General features: G+C 43.8%; 2 protein-coding genes across 13 annotated transcripts in view; one reads left to right on the top strand and one right to left on the bottom strand.

The window, feature by feature from the left end:
- The window catches only part of HELB (DNA helicase B), a 102,427-nt gene extending 92,127 nt beyond the window's left edge, over positions 1 to 10,300 (top strand). The window contains exons 13-14 of the mRNA XM_082253546.1: positions 8,216 to 8,719; positions 9,986 to 10,300. Coding sequence (XP_082109672.1) covers positions 8,216 to 8,719; positions 9,986 to 10,069 — 588 coding nt within the window. The 3' untranslated portion in view covers positions 10,070 to 10,300. The remainder of the gene's footprint in view (positions 1 to 8,215; positions 8,720 to 9,985) is intronic.
- A 1,684-nt stretch (positions 10,301 to 11,984) lies between these two features.
- Positions 11,985 to 18,877, bottom strand: part of GRIP1 (glutamate receptor interacting protein 1) — a 1,071,013-nt gene continuing 1,064,120 nt past the window's right edge. For all 12 annotated transcript variants that reach the window (XM_082255180.1, XM_082255172.1, XM_082255177.1 and 9 more), the window contains one exon: positions 11,985 to 13,705. In XM_082255180.1, the coding sequence (XP_082111306.1) occupies positions 13,469 to 13,705 (237 nt within the window). In that variant the 3' untranslated portion in view covers positions 11,985 to 13,468. The remainder of the gene's footprint in view (positions 13,706 to 18,877) is intronic.

Genomic DNA, 18,877 nt, shown 5'->3' with positions numbered 1-18,877 from the left:
TGGTGTGTGCCTCCACAGGTGGATCACACTGTGGCCGTATTGAACAAGGCTACGTTGGTTCCTACTGAGGATACCCCGGTTTTCCGGGATCCCGCGGACCGGCGGTTGGAGTCTCTAGCCCGCCATTCCTATACGGTGCCGTGTTCGTTGCTCAGACCCGTTTTCGCGTCCGTTCTGGTGGCTCAGGCGGTGGCTGATTGGACTAAGACGCTTAGGGGCAATCTCGTGTCTGATGGTTTTCCGCCTGCCCGGCTGGAAATGGTGGATCAGATCCACAAAGGAGTCATGTATTTGTGTGATGCAGCCTTGAATGAGGCCCCCCTTAGTGGCTTGCCTCTCTGGTGTCACGGTGCTTAACCGGCGACTGATAAGGCTGAAGAGCTGGTCGGCTGACCAGTCCTCACGGAAAACAGTTGCTGATTTTCCATATGCTGGCTCTCGCCTTTTTGGCGAGGCGTTGGATGCCCTGGTGAAAGGCGTCACGGGGGGCAAGAGCACCTTGCTGCCCCAGAACCCGAAGAACAAGTCCTTTCGTGGCAAGCGGGGTTCTGCGCGGGGATTTCGTTCCAATCTGTTTGCGGTGCCCAGGAAGGAGGGCAAAGTGCGTCCTATTCCCTATATGGGAATGATTCTGGACTCTGCTCAGGCAAAGGTGTTCTTGCCAGAGGACAAGCTCCGGACCTTGCAGGACGAGCTCAGGTCCCTCAGGGACGGCCCGTCCTCGTCACTCAGGACCTGTATGCGGGGCCTGGGGTTGATGGTGTCTGCCTTCGAAGCGATGCCCTTTGCTCAGTTTCACACGCGGGCTTTCCAAGCGGAGATCCTGGCCAAGTGGAACAGACTGCCTCAGTCCCTGGATCTGTGTGTCTCCTTGAGTCGTCAGACCAGATTGGCTCTTCTGTGGTGGCTCCAGTCCCCGTCGGTGGCGGAAGGCAAGTCCTTCCGTCCGTTGGTGTGGACGGTGATTACCACGGATGCCAGCCTGTCGGGCTGGGGTGGAGTTCTGGGCAACCTGTCTGCCCAGGGCACTTGGTCGGAGGAAGAATCCTCCCTCCCGATAAATGTGCTGGAACTGCGAGCGATAAAACTCTCTCTTCCAGTGGTCGGGCCGTCTTCGGGGCCGTCCTGTCCGGGTACAGACGGGCAATGCTACCGCGGTGGCTTACATCAACCACCAAGGGGGCACCAGGAGTGCTCGGGCCGCCCGGGAGGTGACCGACATTCTGTCTTGGGCCGAGCCTCATGTCCCGGCGATCTCGGCTGTTCACATTCCGGGTGTGGAGAATTGGCAGGCCGACTATCTGAGCCGCCAGACCCTGGACCAGGGGGAATGGTCCCTACACCCGGAGGTCTTCCAGATGCTGTGTGCAAGGTGGGGATCCCCGGACGTGGATCTGTTCGCATCCCGGCTAAATCAAAAGGTGGAAAGGTTCGTGGCAAGAACGCGCGATCCGTTGGCGGACGCCTCGGATGCGTTGGTGGCCCCTTGGCATCAGTATCGTCTGATGTACGCCTTTCCTCTGATTCAGTTACTGTCCCGGTTCCTCCGCAGTTTGGTCTCGGAACCGCACATGGTGATTCTGGTGGCTCCGGACTGGCCTCGCCAGTCCAGGTACGCCGACGTTGTTCACCTGGCAGTGGCATCTCCATGGCGGCTGCCTCTGTGGGAAGATCTCCTGTCTCAAGGTCCGATCTTCCATCCTGCTTTACAGTCGCTGGCTTTAACGGCCTGGCTGTTGAGACCCAGGTCTTGAGGGACAAGGGTCTCTCCCCTGAGGTTATCCCTACCCTAATCAAGGCTAGGAAATCCTCCTCTGGTAAGATCTATTACCGTACCTTATTTCGCCTGGTGTGAGTCCAGGGGGTTCCCCCCTCGTTCTTACTCTGGGTCGAGAGTGTTGGCTTTCTTCCAGTCTGGAGTGGATCAGCGCCTGGCGCTGGCCATGATAAAGGGCCAGGTGTCTGCACTGGCTGTCCTTTTCCAACACCCTGTGGCGTCTCATTCCTTGGTGCGCACCTTCATTCAAGGTGTGCGACATTTGGCTCCTCCCAGGAAGGAGCCTTTACCCCCATGGGATTTTAACTTGGTTCTGTACGTGTTACAGCGTGCTCCCTTTGAAGACATCAGGGAGATATCGTTGCCTCTGCTGTCGAAAAAGGTTGCTTTTCTGGTGGCGATCACTTCGGCTCGCAGAGTGTCGAATCTGGCGGCGTTGTTTCGCCGCTCCCCTTACTTGGTAATTCACAAGGATAAGGTGGTTTTGCGACCACCCCCATCCTTCCTTCCCAAGGTGATCTCGGCCTTCCACCTTAATGAGGGCATTGTCCTGCCTTCGCTTTGTACGAAGTCTAAGCATCCTAAGGAGATTGCCTTGCATTCCTTGGATGTTGTACAGGCGATCAGGGTTTACCTGTCGTCTACGGAATCCTTTCGGAATACGGATTCCCTATTTGTCCTTCCTGAGGGATTTCGGAAGGGCATGGCTGCGTCTGCAGCAACTATTGCCAAAGGGCTCAGACAGACCATTGAGCAGGCTTATGCCTTGAAGGAACGGGTTTTCCGCCCTTCCCTGTTAAAGCGCACTTTACCAGGTCTTTGAGTGCGTCCTGGGCCTATTGGCATCGGGCCTCGGTGACCCAGGTGTGCAAAGCTGCGACCTGGTCGTCGGGGCACACTTTTTCCAAATTCTACAAAGTAGATGTTCTGGCATCAGCTGATGCTTCTTTTGGCCGCAAAGTTCTCAGTGCGGCAGTGCCATGATGGACCCTTGAATTTTTTCTGGGTCCCTGGCTGTTGGCATTTGCTTTCCTGGGCTGTTGCTCCTGTTGAGCATTGTTTTTTCTGATTGCCCAGTTGGTTCTCTTACAGTGCATGTAAGATTCTTTTCTCTGATGTGGGTACTGCGTTGCCTTTTCTACAGTTGCGTCTCCCACCCCTCATGTCTATACTGCTTTGGGACATCCCAACAGTGATGACTTAGAGGTGGCGGCGACTGTCGGAGGACGTAAGAGAAAACTGAATTTTTGTAAAATCTTACCTGTAAAATTCCTTTCTCTGAGTCCTCCGACAGTCGCCGCCCCCGCCCCTCTTTTGGGGTTCTTATTACCTACTGCTTTGCTACCAAACTGAGTTGGGAGTGGTGATGCAGGGGGGGGGGGTATTGTCCAGATGGGACAGCCCCCATGGGTGTGTATATGCTAATGCCTTTTGTCTTTGGACTAAGTCTATATGCCTAGCTATTCCTGCGGATGGGAAGTCAATACCCAACAGTGATGACTTAGAGGTGGCGGTGACTGTCGAAGGACTCAGAGAAAGGAATTTTACAGGTAAGGTTTTACAAACATTCAGTTTTTTGTGTGGCCACCATTATTTTCCAGCACTGCCTTAACACTCTTGGGCATGGAGTTTACCAGAGCTTCACAGGTTGCCACTGAAGTCCTCTTCCACTCCTCCATGACGACATTATGGAGCTGGTGGATTGGAGGTCTGGAGACATGCTTGGCCAGTCAATAACCCTTTTTGCAGCTTCTTTAGCAAGGCAGTGTTCGTCTTGGAGGTATGTTTGGGTTCAATATCATGTTGGAATACTGCCCTGCGTCCCAGTTTCCGAAGGGAGATGATCATGCTTTGCTTCAGTATGTCACACCTACAGTTCATTGAGGGAACCATGAATGCCAACATGTACTTTCTAGTGCCGGCAGCACTCATGCACCCCCAAACCATGACACTCCCACCGCCATGCTTGACTGTTGGCAAGAAACACTTGCCTTTGTACTCACCTGGTTGCCTCCACACACGCTTGACATCATCCAAACCAAATAAGTTTATCTTGGTCTCATCAGACCACAGGAAATGGTTCCAGTAATTCATGTCCTTAGTCTGCTTGTCTTTAGTAAACAGTTTGCAGGCTTTCTTGGGCATCATCTTGAGAAGAGGCTTCCTTCTGGGATGACAGCCATGCAGACTAATTTGATGCAGTATGGTCTGAGCACTGACAGGCTGACCCTCCACCCCTTCAAGCAATGCTGGCAGCACTCATACGTCTATTTCCCAAATACAACCTCTGGATATAACGCTGAGCATGTGCACTCCACTTTTGGTCGACCATGGCGAGGCCTGTTCTGAGTGGAACCTGTCCTGTTTAACCGCTGTATGGTCTTGGCCACTGGGCTGCAGCTCAGTTTCAGGGTCTTGGCAATCTTCTTATAGCCTAGGACAGCTTTATGTACTGCAACAATTCTTTTTTCAGTTCTTGAGGTGCCATGTTGAACTTCCAGTGACCAGTATGAGAGAGGGAGAGCAATAACACCAAATCTAACACACCTGCTCTCCATTCACACGTGAGACCTTGTAACACTAACAAGTCACATGACCTCGGGGAGGAAAAATGGCTAATTGGGCCCAATTTAGACATTTTCACTTAGGGGTGTACTCCCTTTTGTTGCCAGCGGTTTGGCCATTAATGGCTGTGTGTGGAGTTATTTTGAGGGGACAGCAAATTTACACTGTTATACAAGTTGCACACTCACTACTTTACATTGTAGCAAAGTGTAATTTCTTCAGTGTTGTCACATGAAAAGATATAATAAAATATTTACAAAAATGAGGGGTACCCTTCTTTTGTGAGATATTGTATCAACCTCACGGAGACTCTACAGTGTATTTTCCTCTGACGGCTTATGAATGCATGCCCAGTGACCCTACAGCCCAGCAGAATCACCTTTTTATGAGCATTCTTACCTACTGCATCATATGAGTGGCTAGTGTTTTATAGCCTGTTTTTAATAATGTCATATTTTGATACTACACTTAGAGGTGCTTTTCCTCCTCCACTTTTTTGCCACCATTTCGAGATTGATTAGACCAGGGGTCTTCAAACTATTGCCCTCCAGTTGTTCAGGCACTACAATTCCCATCATGCTTAGTCTTGTCTGTGTATGTCAGGTTTACAATGCCTCATGGGATGTGTAGTTCTGCAACAGCGGGAGGCCTGTAGTTTGAGGATCCCTGGATTAGACAGATGGGGAATAAAGTCTATACTATTAGGTGTCTGGTTCCTCCCTTTCCTGTAATAGCACACTATACTTGGGGTGCATAGTGCTTTCTTGGCCTTTTGTCATCATGCGTCTGTCTCAAATCGGCAAGGCAAACTACCTGGTCGTCTGCACACCTTCACTAAATTTTACAAGATGGATGTCCTGGTGTCATCGGACAAGTGTTTTGGCCCCAAAGTGTTGCAAGTGGCTGAGGTTTCAGTTTACGCTGGGGGTGTCTATTTTTCTTGGGCTTTTGTGTTCCTGTTGCCCTGGTATTTGTCTTTCCATGTTTTGGCCCTTTGTTTTTTCCTCCCAACCCTCACTTGTTGGGCACTGCTTTGGGATGTCCCTATGGTTGAGATTAGAAAAAGTTGTGTCCATCACTGATCGAAAGAGAAAATTAGATTTTTTTTTTGTTACCGTAAAATCCCGTTCTCCGAGTTAATTGAGGGACAGTACCCACCCCTGTTTTTTTTTGTTTTCTTTGACACTGCTTGTAATTGTAACTTATGGCACTTTTCCACTGCAAGTACCGGCTCGGCTCTATTCGGCCTTGCTTGGCCCGGTTTGCTTTTCCACTGCTGGTACCTCATGGTAGGGTGTTGGAACGGTTCGGTACGGTACGGTATAGGTTTGCTTTTCCACTAAAGTAGTACTAAAGTTAAGTGGGTGGGATAACAACGGGGTGGGTGGGATTCTCTGACCAATTAGTGGCTAGTAGTGACTGCATGCAAAGGATTGTGGGATATGGTACCTGTTGGAACCACAATTGAGTAGGTACTGTTTTTTCAGAGCCGTACCGTTCGGTTCCATGCAGTGGAAAAGCAAACCTATACCGTACCGACGCTATACCATGCGTTACCAGCAGTGGAAAAGCACAAAACCGTGCCGAACCGTTACGGTTCCATGCAGTGGAAAAGCGCCATAACTGGAGCTCTTTTGCAGAGAGGGGGTTATATTAGCCAGGACTGCCCATAGGCAGTACAAATTTATTTATTTTTCCTGCCTAGTGTCCTACTTCTGTAGGTGTCGATATAACCCTGTGGTCAAGATTAGAAGACACTGTGTCAGTCAAACTCTGAGAAAGTGATTTTATGGTGAGTGGGGAAAAAAACAAATAATCTAGTTTTTGGCTACATTGGATTCTTGGCTGCTGGAGCTTGTCCAGTTTTGCTGCCTATACTGTATGTCTTGTTGTTCAAAGTGCAGTAAAGTAAGATACCAAACCTGAGCATTTCGGCGTGCTGCATATGAAAAGATATGCATTCTTTTGAAAAAAAGGAGATATAGGGCCCATTCCCACTGCTATGTTTTTTGCTGTACTTTTACCCTGCTACAAGAGCAAGAAAAATGGAATGAAAAAATGTCCTTTTAAATCCAATGAAAATCTTGACACCACGGTGTCGTGGGTGCAGGGTATTTAAAAGGTCCTGTATTCTACATCTGTGGAGGCCTGTTTAAAAAGTGCACCAAAAATACACCTTCCATTATAATCAATCGAAAACGCATCAAAGACACACCGCATTTTTTGAGTCGCATGCCCATGTTTCAAAGGTGCATGCTGAGAATCAGGCAACCAGAAAACGCACATAAATGCGATATTCATTTTTACTGCGTTTTTCAATGGACCAGTGTGAAAGGGACGAAGGAGGTAAAAGTTGAAGCAAATCAAAATCTGAAATTCTGCATATTTTAGCATAACTATTCTTAGATGGGCACATTGGTTTTACTTTTTCTTAAAAGTTATAAAGTTGAGCTCAACCAAAATACACTTGCATAAAACCAGAGAAATATATAGTAGCTATAAGGTGCATAAGTGAGTACATAAATCAAATGGGATTGCAGATAAAAGTGCAAAAATATATATAAATACAAATAAATATATGTGACTTATGCAAATATTAAATATTTATAAATAAAGGTGACAGTCCACAGTGTATAAATAGTGATTCAATAGATGACAATCCATTGGGTGAAGTCCAATAAGAAATGATAGGGATCGATAGTAGCAGCAAAACCAGCACTCAATATTGATCTCCAAAAACCTCCACCAGAAAAAACAAGATCACCCGGTGTGCACTAGGGCTTACCAGATGGAGTAGACCCCTTGATTATAGGGGGTCAGTTCAGGTAGGGAATCTCAAACAATCGGTACCAGGTATTCAATTGACACCTCCCATACACCTCCAGATGTCCACCTATATGTCTCCTTATCGCCGGTGATAGATCTCTCAGACAACCGTGACCTTTTGTTATTCTGAGGAAATCATGGTTTGTCCCTCTGTGCTCAGTCACATATATTTTTGCATTTTTATCTGCAATCCCATTTGATTTATGTACTCACTTATGCACCTTATATCTACTATATATTTCTCTGGTTTTATTCAAGTGTATTTTGGTTGAGCGCAACTTTATATTTAGAAATACAGTAAACCCCCGCTCCATCGCGGTTCCGGTATATTGCGGGTTTTTTTGTAATGTTATTTTACTATATAAATCATTAAAAATGAAATATTTTTGTGTTTTCCATAGCTCTTGCTATGTCTCTCAGTATCTTTTATGGGTTTAAATGAGTTTCTATTGTTTTAAAAGTGTGTTTAAAGACCTTAAAATGCTTTTACACGTACAGTGACAGTAAAAAAAAAAACATGCCTACAATGCATTTTAATAGGGTTTTTCTATTTCGCGGATTTTCACTTTTCGCAGATGGGTCCGGAAGGTAACCCCCGCAATGGAGGGGGGTTTACTGTATTTATTTTATATCACTTCACGTTTTTACACAGGCTGTTGCGACCCCAAATAGGAGTCATTTCCTACACTATATTATTTATTTTATCACTATAAATTTTTCTTCCCTTCCATTGTGCGGGTTTGTTGGTGCATAACACCATCTTTTCCTTCATAAAGTTGATATGTATTATTATGTATGTAAACAATAAGATTATATTTGTAAGGGTGTATTTTTGTTCAATAAAGGACTGCGTCACAGCAGTTGAAGAGCCTCTCAACTAGCTTGTGGGGATAACTAAAGCTTTAGTCTTTAGGAATGTCTGAGCTACTGTTAACTGATTGGAGAAGTTAGCCACAAGAAAGGTAGAATAGGCAATGCTACAGGATTTGGTTCGGTTTTCAAGTGCTTATCTTTTATATATCGGTTCTTTTGTTTTCTATGTTGCAGGGCTCCGAAGAAGACACAGTTGTGTATGTTTTAGGCACTGCTGGCAGACAGAACTGGAAGCATGTATACACTGCTGTAACACGGGGTCGAAAGCGTATATATATCATTGCAAACAATGCTCAGCTTGAGCTAGCAATTGCTAACAAATCTCGTGAAAGAAAAACTAGGCTCCAGCAGCGTCTGAAGGACAGCTTGTCTAATGGTGGTGCCTGGCCACAATCTGGTGCCTCTGCTTCCACCAAACTGGTGAAAACACAGATGACACAAGACAAGCCTGGTCTGACTTCCCAGGAACATCCCTACACACAGCTTAAATCGCCTCCTCGCTTTAGAGGCTTCTCTGTGCCTACCACACCAGATAAGGCCACGTTGTCAACACCATCAGGTTCTCCAGTGAGTTGTGAAAGCCGGCTGCTGGAGGAGTCATCCTCACAGAAGAGGACAGGAATTCCTGTACATGACATGGAGACCCCTTCCAAGCTACACCGGCCTGAAAACTCCATGGTATCATTCTATTTTTGTCTGTTGTACATTTATAGCCATTTAAATAGTCATTATACATAGTTACAATGTGAAGGTTTCAACACACGGCATACATTTTGTAAAGAAGAACTCAAGCTTTACCTTCCCAAAACAACATACACATTGTGCATGCAAATGAATCACAACCCTAGTCCGTTTTTGTATAACTTACTTCCTTTAGCTGTATACAGCAGGTTTCTGTCTCTGTGTTGTCACTCCTCCTGGCTGAATTTTGACGTTCTTTGACTTCCTGTTTCAGTCCTGATCCTTTGAGCCTCTAGTTCTGGGATTTGATGTATGTCCTAGGGTTACTATGGGTGTTTCTGGGCCTTCGTGGGGGTGGTGAAAGGTGTAAATGTCATCCCTGCCTGTGTCATTCCTGTCTTACAGCATGCCTAAGAATGTCTTAAAGCAGAGGAAGGGCTATGGGAGGTTATTATCAAGGTGTTTCCTTCATATGTAAATAAATCCCATCACAGAGAGCAGGGCTCTGGGAGGGTGGGCTCTGAGGTGTGGAGTCGACTCTCCCTGGTCTGCATATTTAACTGGGCAGGATTTAATTCTAATTTAGATCCTGTCCATCAGCAGCACAGCTAGCTTACAGAACAGGCCGTGTGCATGAAGGAGCTTCCTTCTTGAATAACGCTTTGCTCTGTGAGGAGGGACTTGGGAGGTATGAACTCTTTCTGTAGATGTGAGTGGGTGGTATTGAATGCCAATTAGGATGCTATCAATCCCACCCATCAGAGCTGTGAAGGAAGTTACATAACTTGCAGAAAGACCTACAAAGGGGGTGTTGCAGAACTTAGCTGCTGTGGAAGGGACAGAGTCTATCAGCAGGATATACAGTGTTCACATGGTAAGTCACAACTAAACCCAGAATATCAGGGGCTCTGCAAACAGAGCAACATGGTACAGAGGTATGATTTATGCTGGGATTGAGCATTCTATTCACTTCTAGTGAAAACAAAGTTGGAGTTCAGCTTTAAAGGTGCCTGCCATAAAACTATATACAATTTAAATGAATGAATCCTTTAAAAGCTAAACTCTAAGTCAACACTTTGACCTGGGACAAGTGGGCAGAGTAGTAATTTTGCCATTTGATCTACATACTTGTTCTGGGGCAACAACTCAAACTAGCAGTTCAGGAAGAAGGTAAGCAATGATGGCTCCATAATATGTTTATGACTTGTTTGTTTTATACAAAGTCTCTATGATACCTGACTTTCTTCAATTTTTGTTTTTCAGAATGTGGCAGAAATTTCTCCCTCAAGTCGACTACAAAACCTGAGCATACATAGTTCATGTAACAAGCAGCTTTTTGATCACTGAGGGCAGACATCTTTTTAAGAATGCTGGTTTGGGTGCTGGAAACCTTCTACAGCAAGTAGATTCTCTTCTCACAATGTGAAAAGCAGGACAGCTTTACTTTGCACTGCATTAGGGGATTACTTGAAACTCTAATGATTTATGTTTTGTATTATTATAAATCTGATTTGATAAATGTGATGCAGTCAGTGTAAATGCCATTTTGTAGAAAAAGGTTTAATGAATTACCAGGAGGTAAAACTATACAAGTGGCTAGTGTTAAGCCAGGTACACACTATGTTTTTTTTTTTTGGTTCAACCCAGTGGACAGTATGTACCTAGCATTACGCTAGCTATAAACAACTAGCTTTGTCATGTTCTGTCTTCAAACAGTGACCACATCTGGTAAGATGCAGTCACAATTCACCTGAGCATTCTATTCTCCCTGACTTCTTCAATTTTTAATCAAAGTTTGTTGAGCTGGGTGGTACTGACAGGGTTACCCTTGGCTGGAATTTTGCAGTTATTAATGAGTATGCTCTTGCCTCTTCTTTCAGTTTTGTTTCTTATTTAGTATACATCTTTGCAAAATGGGTAAAAAATATGCAACCAAGAGCGCCTTAGAGGCAGACAACTTTGTAACCAGAAAGTGGTAGAGATAGATATGGTTTCCAATTCACATGTTTTGTTGGCCTTGCAGTTGTCTGAAGTTAGCGTTGGCTTCTTTTTCTCTATTTGTTACTACTCCTTTCTTAGTAATTTATGTCATGATGTATTAGTGTACCAACCAGCAAATAAGGATTTGTGTAGCATCTTCCTCATACAGGTACCAGATTCTTTTGGTACAGGAGTATAACGTAGCAATAGAAGCACTTACCCCATCCAGCATGCAATGTGCATGATGGTGCGGTTAGCTAGAAAATGAGGAGTAAGGTATTGTTAAAAGTTCATAAGCCCCCCCGCGCTTTTTTATTTTTATTTTAGATCAATCATGCACTTGTTGAATGTTATAAAAGTTAAAACTGTTTCTTTGTAGCAGTAGAAATTCAGCTTTAAAAATAATTGCTTCAACTTTAAAGAAAAATGATGAGTCACATGTGGTGTTGTGACTTGTCAATATAATAATTTGTAATATATCTTTGTGAAAACGAAGTCCTAAAGTAAACCCGTGAGGATACAATTATGGAGCTGACATCACCGATATAAAAAAAACAAACTAATAATAATCTGTAGCCGTCTGGACTGTCACGCTCATTCTTGCTTCAATGTCTAGAGCAGCTTTTCTCAACGTTTTTAACACAGAGGAACCCCTTGAAATTCCAGTCTCAGTAAACCCCCTGCTAAAAATGACTATATCTACAATTTATGATACATTAGTGTGATGCTCACTGGGAAGAATGCTCCTTACGCTTTATTAGGAAGAAATACCACCTTACAGATCATTCGTATGAGTGGGCGCTTATCTTGAAAAATACATTTTTCACAGACATCCCCCCTAAACAACCTTTGGAGGAACCCTAGGGTTCCATATAACTCTGGTTCGCTCTGAAACAATTTCTAAAAAGTGCGCATCCTATATGTCAGGATCAGATTGATTGCCCTGGCTTTTTAAAACAGTTCAGCAATGGCAGTTAACCTATTTCTGTAATTATGAGATACCCTTATGTAAATAATTAGTTTAAAGAGTATCATAGAATGCAGACACAAAATGTTTCTGAAGCATTTTACAAACTTCAGTCATGCTTCATATGGCTCACAATGGGAATTGACCCCTAACAAGTAGCATAAAGCTTGTAAAAAAAAAAAAAAAAAAAAAAAAAACCTCACTTAAAGCTACAGTCAGATCCTTATAGGTCATTCCAATCAGGAGCTGGAGGATGCATGAGACTTAAGTGTTTATAACATTAGTTGGAGCCATGGCTGCCAAAAAGATCTCATAGCATGTTAGGATATTGGAAAAGTGCCAAGTTCTGTTTGTTTTAGAAAGTTTCACTTGAAGCATCTTTCTGCCCTGGCTCCAATGTGGACTATGAGTGTACATTTCTCAATGCTAACTGATTATTTTAGTCAAGTATCTAGTTTTACTGAGGAGGAGTCTTTGGCAGTGTTGCTTGTTTTATATCATGGTTTATTCCATTGTTTACATCATGATTGTTCCATACAAAGTTTCAACAGCTTGAGTTCCCAAAACCATACATAAGACAATAAATGCCATGCTATTAAAGTATTAAATTTGTACAAAAATACTTTACAGTTAAATACTCGTTTGTTACAAACAAAAATACATATTTAATTAAATGATAATTGATTTATTTTTCTCCCATATTTTTGTGTAATAGTATACTTTGTATTTTGACTGGCAGTGTGTTTTAAAACAGTATGCTTGCACAGGTAAGAATAACATCCATTAGACAATACCAAAGGACTGTAGAGTGCAGTTATATAGACACACGATGGAGGCTTCCTGGATCCTCTTCTACTCAGCAGATGCCAATGCTAGGGAGCGCAAACAGAGCTGCTGGTGAGTCTCCAATCAAAATAAGAATCACTTTATTGCTTCCAGGGATAAACTAATTGGCAAAGCTCTTTAAACATGTACACCTCTAAAACAATGAGACATGGCAGAGGAAACCATTTAATGCTAATGCTCTTATTTATACTATACAAACACCAGAACTTGGATGACATGTCTGCATTTTAGACAACTTTCAGAGATTCTGAATAGGCCTGAGGAATCTGAAATTATATAGTGATTGACATCAGGTTGAAGTTGTGTAAATTTTAAGATAACGCTTATTTCAAACTTTCTGTGAGTTAAGGGTGCAAAACATGTATACAAAGGAACAGAGACCATTCACTGCAATAATCTGGTAGAGGCTCATTCAGGACTAAACCACACACAATACAGTATACCAGGAGTTGGCATAAAGGCTGAGGATGGTTTGGATGCAACATGTTATCTTGTCAGACTGGGTAAAAAAAACAAGCTAAACATGGTTAAAAATCCTGCTTAAAAGTCTTAGCAGCTATAAATTATATTCACAGGCCCATTCATACAACAGGGACCTACTAAACGTTCAAAAGGTTCTGTCCCCATTGATTGGTAGTAAAATAAGCCACTTTTTATTTCAGTAGGTTCATTGCACATCACAAAAGCCCCATATTTGTTCAAGGTTAAGCTTGGAATGGCACTAATATTTTGAGTGGTCACAAAGTAGTAGAATCTGTAAAAATCATATTACTCCAGGCTCAGGCGCATAGAGTACCCTCAGGATACCTAGTGGTTCACATTCCCTGTGCGTAACAGTAAAGCCACATCGTGACATCCGTGCGATTCAGTGGCACAGACCTGTAGGACAAGGATACAGCACCAGTTTATTTTTTTTTTTTTGCTACCAAGTCACTGTGCTAGAAATCATTTTGCTATAAAGTATTTGTTGAGTCTCGCATATCCATAGATGCTAGGCGTCCACTGGTTTGCTGAGAAAAAGGGTCACTGTGATCAGTCCATTCCTCTACTGGTAGGTTTGGTACAGCTGATGCCTCCTTCTGTGAAGCAATGGGGTTCCTGCTAATAACCAAATCAAGCTTGTTTCCAGATTCTGCTATCAATGGGACCACCAAGCAGCAGTCAAAGTCTCTGGTGCGGACGTGGTTTACCTACAGTAATTGTAAAAGAAAGGATGAATAAGTACAATACTTGATATTAGGTACAAATACTTGGTGAGAAACCACATGCATACACCTTTTCATCAGACTAGGTCCAGGACCACACTGCTCAGTATGAAGCTAGGCAAGAAAATGTCTATATTGTGACCTAAAATATTGTAGCAGCTATTATACCCTGCCCAAACCATAAGTTTTGTGGGCTCAAAGTGAATCAAACATTCTAAATGTAAAATTGCTTAGTGAGAATTACTATTTTGTACTTTAACCACTTGATCACCGTTCTGACAGGGGTAAGGGATGGATTTTGTGCGGGGGAGGTGGAACCCGAAAAACTACCCAAATAAAATTTGTAATTTTTTTTCCCCACAAATAGAGCTTTCTTTTGGTAGTATTTGTTCACCACTGCATTCATTTTTTTTTTTGCGATATATAAACAAAAAAGACCACCAATTTTGGGGAGAATAAAAAAAAAAAAGACATAAGCTTTTTTGTTTACTTTCTGCTATAAAACACATTTGTTAAAAAAAAAAAATAGAATTTCTTCATAAATTAGGGCCAATCTGTACTGCTACATGTTTCTGGGGGAAAAAAAAACCCATTCCAATAATCATATATTGATTGGTTTATGCGAGCGTTATAGCGTCTACAAACTATGGGATATATTTATGGATCCATTTTTTTTATACTCATAATAGCGGCGGTCAGCGACTTATAGCAGGACTGTGATATTGCGGCAGACAATCGGACACAAACTGACACTTTGTGGGAACCAGTGACAGTGCTAAAAATATCCACCGTCACTGTACTAATTAGACTGCCTGGGATTAAGGCGATCAAAGGGTTAACTGTGCCTAGCCAGTGTTTTTGTGTACTTTTAGGTGCTTTTACTAAGGGAAGAGATGCTTTGCAGGAACACAAAATCCAACCCCCCCCCCCCCCCCAATTTCGGAACAGAGATCAGCCTTGTTTACATAGGCATATCCCTGTTCTGTGTATTTTACTGAGGAGCAGCAAGTGCCGGCAGACAGCCAGGGCCGGGTATCCGCAGATCCGCTTATGTTGTGAATAAGCACAGCAGAAGCGGCACACCCCCTACAGGTGGAAGTGCAGAATCGCATATATATATATATATATATATATATATATATATATATATATATATATATGTATACATACAGTGGGGAAAATATTATATCCCCTGCAGATTTTGTAAGCTTGCCCACTTACAAAGAAATGAAGGATCTACAATTTTTATCATAGGTGTATTTTAAATGATAGAGAGAATATTAACCAAAAAATCACGTGATATAAATGTTATCATGTTGAGTTGCAGTTCAGTGAGTAAAATAAGTATTTAATCCCCTACCAACCAAACAATAATTCTGGCTCCCACAGACAGGCTATGCATTAAGATAAAAAAAAAAACACCTTCTGTCTTTTACAATCACTTTAAAGCTTATCCAAGGACATTTCTTCTTCTTTTTTTTTTTTTTTTTTTTTACGTTTTGGATAGGGTTGAGGAGGGTTAAAACCACAGTTTTTGCCACCTGTCTCATTACCAAGATTCCCCTTTCCTTTCTGTCTTGTAGACTATACAGGAAGTGAGAGGATATCTTTTCAATGATGACATGATGGTATCTCCCTGTACTTTTGTCAGCATTTAGGACACCATTGATCGGGCAACGTTGAGGACCGTACACGCAGTGGTATGACAAGCAAACTTAATGCAGCCGATGGAAGACAGTGTGCTTACTTCACTTTGACATCGGAAGATGTCCAGAAGTTCCATCAAAACAGAACTGACAGAAACCAGTGGGGACCCAGGGACACCCATTTACTGTCCAAAGCCAGAAATGGTTTTTATGCAAGGATTGCAGCCAAATACCCATACCGCCAACATGGAAACAAGGCTAAGCGACTCAACTATGTATGAAAACATAGGAACTTGGAGATATCTTGTCTCTCTTGTCTCTTCCTCCCCCCCCCCCCCCCTTTTGCTAAAATGATAACAATAGGGAGAGCTTTTAAACTCTTATAACACAAGTAAAATGTTCTACCAATTTGCAGACCACTTTATAGAGGTTATGTATTATTGAGGTTTTAGACCTCATGGTATACCACAGGCAGACACGATAAGTGGTCTTTGCGATGACATTCTTCCATTTATAATGGTGTTATTGGTATATATTATGCAGCTATTCGTGATCGCATGTTTGATCTCCCTATTGGTATGCGCTTATAAAGGACCTCATAGATGGGTCATCCCATTTGTCAAGGTCCTTTTATGTTCCCCTCCCTTTTATGTATCTACTTTGTTGTATGTACAGAGCTTTGTGAGGACTGTTACACTTTTTTCTTCAGAAAACATTTAAAAAAAAAAAAACAATTGAAAACAGAAAACATAGGAAGTGGTGTTCTAAACTGATTGTTCTAAGCACTGGTTACTTTGCAAGAGGAGTTTTCATTCTCCTCTGACTGTCCTATGAATCTGCATGACTCCTGACCCTCTGTCTGGACAGTGCTGATTGGCCCTGTGCTGATCACATGCACCCTTCCCAAAAAAAAAAAAAAAACTCTCTAGCAAAACACACCAAACTGAGCATGTGCAGAATGGCCCCAAGGCTCTGTTCTATCAGGGGATAGATTGGGGACTATGGAAGAAAAGGAGGATCAGAGAAAACAGGATCAAGCAGCCTTTTTACACAATGCGGATGATTAACCCCTTAGGTTCCACAGTAAGTATAACAAGCATGCTTTACTTCATTCACAGACTGATTTTACTGTTGTGGGTTAAGTAACACTTCAACTGTCTGAGAAATGTATCGGTTGCTTAGCTGTGTCTGTGAAACACATGCTGCTTTCTGTCTTTCTTGTTTGAAAGGTATAAGCAGAATTCAGAATAGCATGTGGCAGTACAGGCAGCTTCTACTATATACATGCATAATACACAAGCTGACATGTATAGCAGTCCTATTAGGCAATCACTGTAGTATTGCTATTGCAGCCCACAGGATGTTGTTCTGTGTCTAGCTTACAGGTATGTACAAGCTTGTGTGACAATGGCCACACTGTCCTAAGCCACTTTATACCCAGAGTCCATATCATATCTCAATGTATATTCCAGAGCTATAGAAGATTTTTGACTGGAGCTAAAATTGGATTTTTGACTTACCGTAAAATCCTTTTCTCTTAAGCTCATTGACAGACGCAGTCCTCTTTGATTAATATCAGTAGGGTTATACTGCCCCCTACAGGAGTAGGACACTAGGCAGGAAAAACGTTCTGGCCACACCTTAGGGGCAGTCCCAGAGGGTATATCCTCTCTCTCTCTGCTACAGGATGTCAGTTATGTAACAAAGCAGTGTCAGAGAATTTAACCCAACCCAACTCAAAAATAGAGGGGCGGGTACTGCGTCTGTCAATGAGCTTAAGAGAAAAGGATTTTACGGTAAGTCAAAAATCCAATTTTCTCTGTCGCTCATTGACAGACGCAGTCCTCTTTGATTAATATCAGTAGGGACGTCCCAAAGCAGTGCCACAAATGAGGGGTGGGATAACGGAAATCAAAATCCAATCCAGAAGGCCCAACCGGTGCCAACCAGAAGTCTGAAAGGCTCATCGGACAAAGGATGAGACTCAACTGAAAACCCAACAGAAAAAAACCCTCGAGGTAGACCATCGGTCTCCTCAAACAGCGGCCTGCAGAACCTTGCGGCCAAAAGAGGCATCCGCCGATGCCAGCACATCAACTTTGTAAAATTTTGTAAAGGTATGAACCGACGACCAGGTAGCCGCCTTGCAAACCTGAACCACTGACGCCTAATGGCGGAAGGCCCAGGAAGCACTAAGCGCCCGAGTGGAGTGCGCCTTAACAGGGAACGGAGGAACCCGACCCTTAATAGAATAAGCCTGTACCACCGTCTGTCTGATCCATCTAGAGATGATCGCGGCAGACGCAGGCAACCCCTTTCTAGGGCCATCCGTGATCACAAAAAGTGAATCCGTCTCACGGAAAGATTCCGTAGTAGTCAAGTACACCCTGATCGCCCGAACCACATCCAAGGAGTGTAACGCAAACTCCCGAGGATGACTGGGCTTAGGACACAGGGAAGGTAGCACAATATCCTAATTTAGATGAAAATCTGAAACCACCTTAGGAAGGAAGGATGGATTCGGACGAAGAACCACCTTATCCCTATGAACCACCAGATATGGGGAACGACAGGACAATGCGGCCAGTTCTGACACCCTGCGTGCAGAAGTGATAGCCACCAAAAAGGCCACCTTCTGGGATAAAGTAAGCAAGGGAATCTCCCTAATATTTTCAAAGGGAGGTTTCTGAAGAACCGACAACACCAAATTAAGATCCCAGGGCGGCAAGGGCGCGCGCACCGGTGGAGCCAGGTGCCGCACCCCCTGGATCAAATTCTGCACCAAGGAATGAGTAGCCAGAGGCTTTTGAAAGAAGATTGCTAACGCTGAAACCTTGACCCTTAGATAGTGCTCAAGGACAGTTTCTGCTCAACCCCGTTGCAGAAAAGCCAATATTCGGGCTACCGAGTAAGAACGTGGAGGAAACCCAAAGGATTCACACCACGCGATATAAGACTTCCATGTGCGATGATAGACTTTTCTGGAAGTCGCTTTCCTCGCTTTAATTAGAGTAGGAATAACTGAAGCTGACAACCCCTTGTCCTTCAGCACCTGGGTCTCAATAGCCAGGCCGATAAAGCCAGCGATCGTAAAGCAGGATGGAAGATCGGTCCCTGAGACAGCAGATCCTCCCTGAGAGGAAGTCGCCAAGGAGCGTCCGCGACCAGCCTGACCAGGTCGGCGTACCAGGCCCGACGGGGCCAGTCCGGAGCTACCAGGATAACTGGAATTCCCTCCACCTCTATCCTGCGAAGAAGTTTCGGCAGCAACTTGAGAGGAGGGAAGGCATACAGTAGCCGATACTGCCCCCATGGGGCGACCAGCGCGTCTGCGGCATTCGCTAGAGGATCTCGGGAGCGGGCTACAAACCTCCGCACCTTCCTGTTGAACCGAGATGCCAACAGATCCACATCCGGGGTGCCCCAACGAAGGCACAATTGGTGAAATACCTCTGGATGAAGAGACCATTCCCATTGATCCAGAATCTGACGGCTGAGAAAATCTGCCTGC

The sequence above is a fragment of the Pelophylax lessonae genome (assembly GCF_965119305.1).
Source record: "Pelophylax lessonae genome assembly, chromosome: 4".
In the NCBI taxonomy this organism is placed as follows: Eukaryota; Metazoa; Chordata; class Amphibia; order Anura; family Ranidae; genus Pelophylax; species Pelophylax lessonae.
The sequence above is the reverse complement of the archived record's forward strand: the minus strand, read 5'-3'. Positions and strand labels throughout refer to the sequence as shown.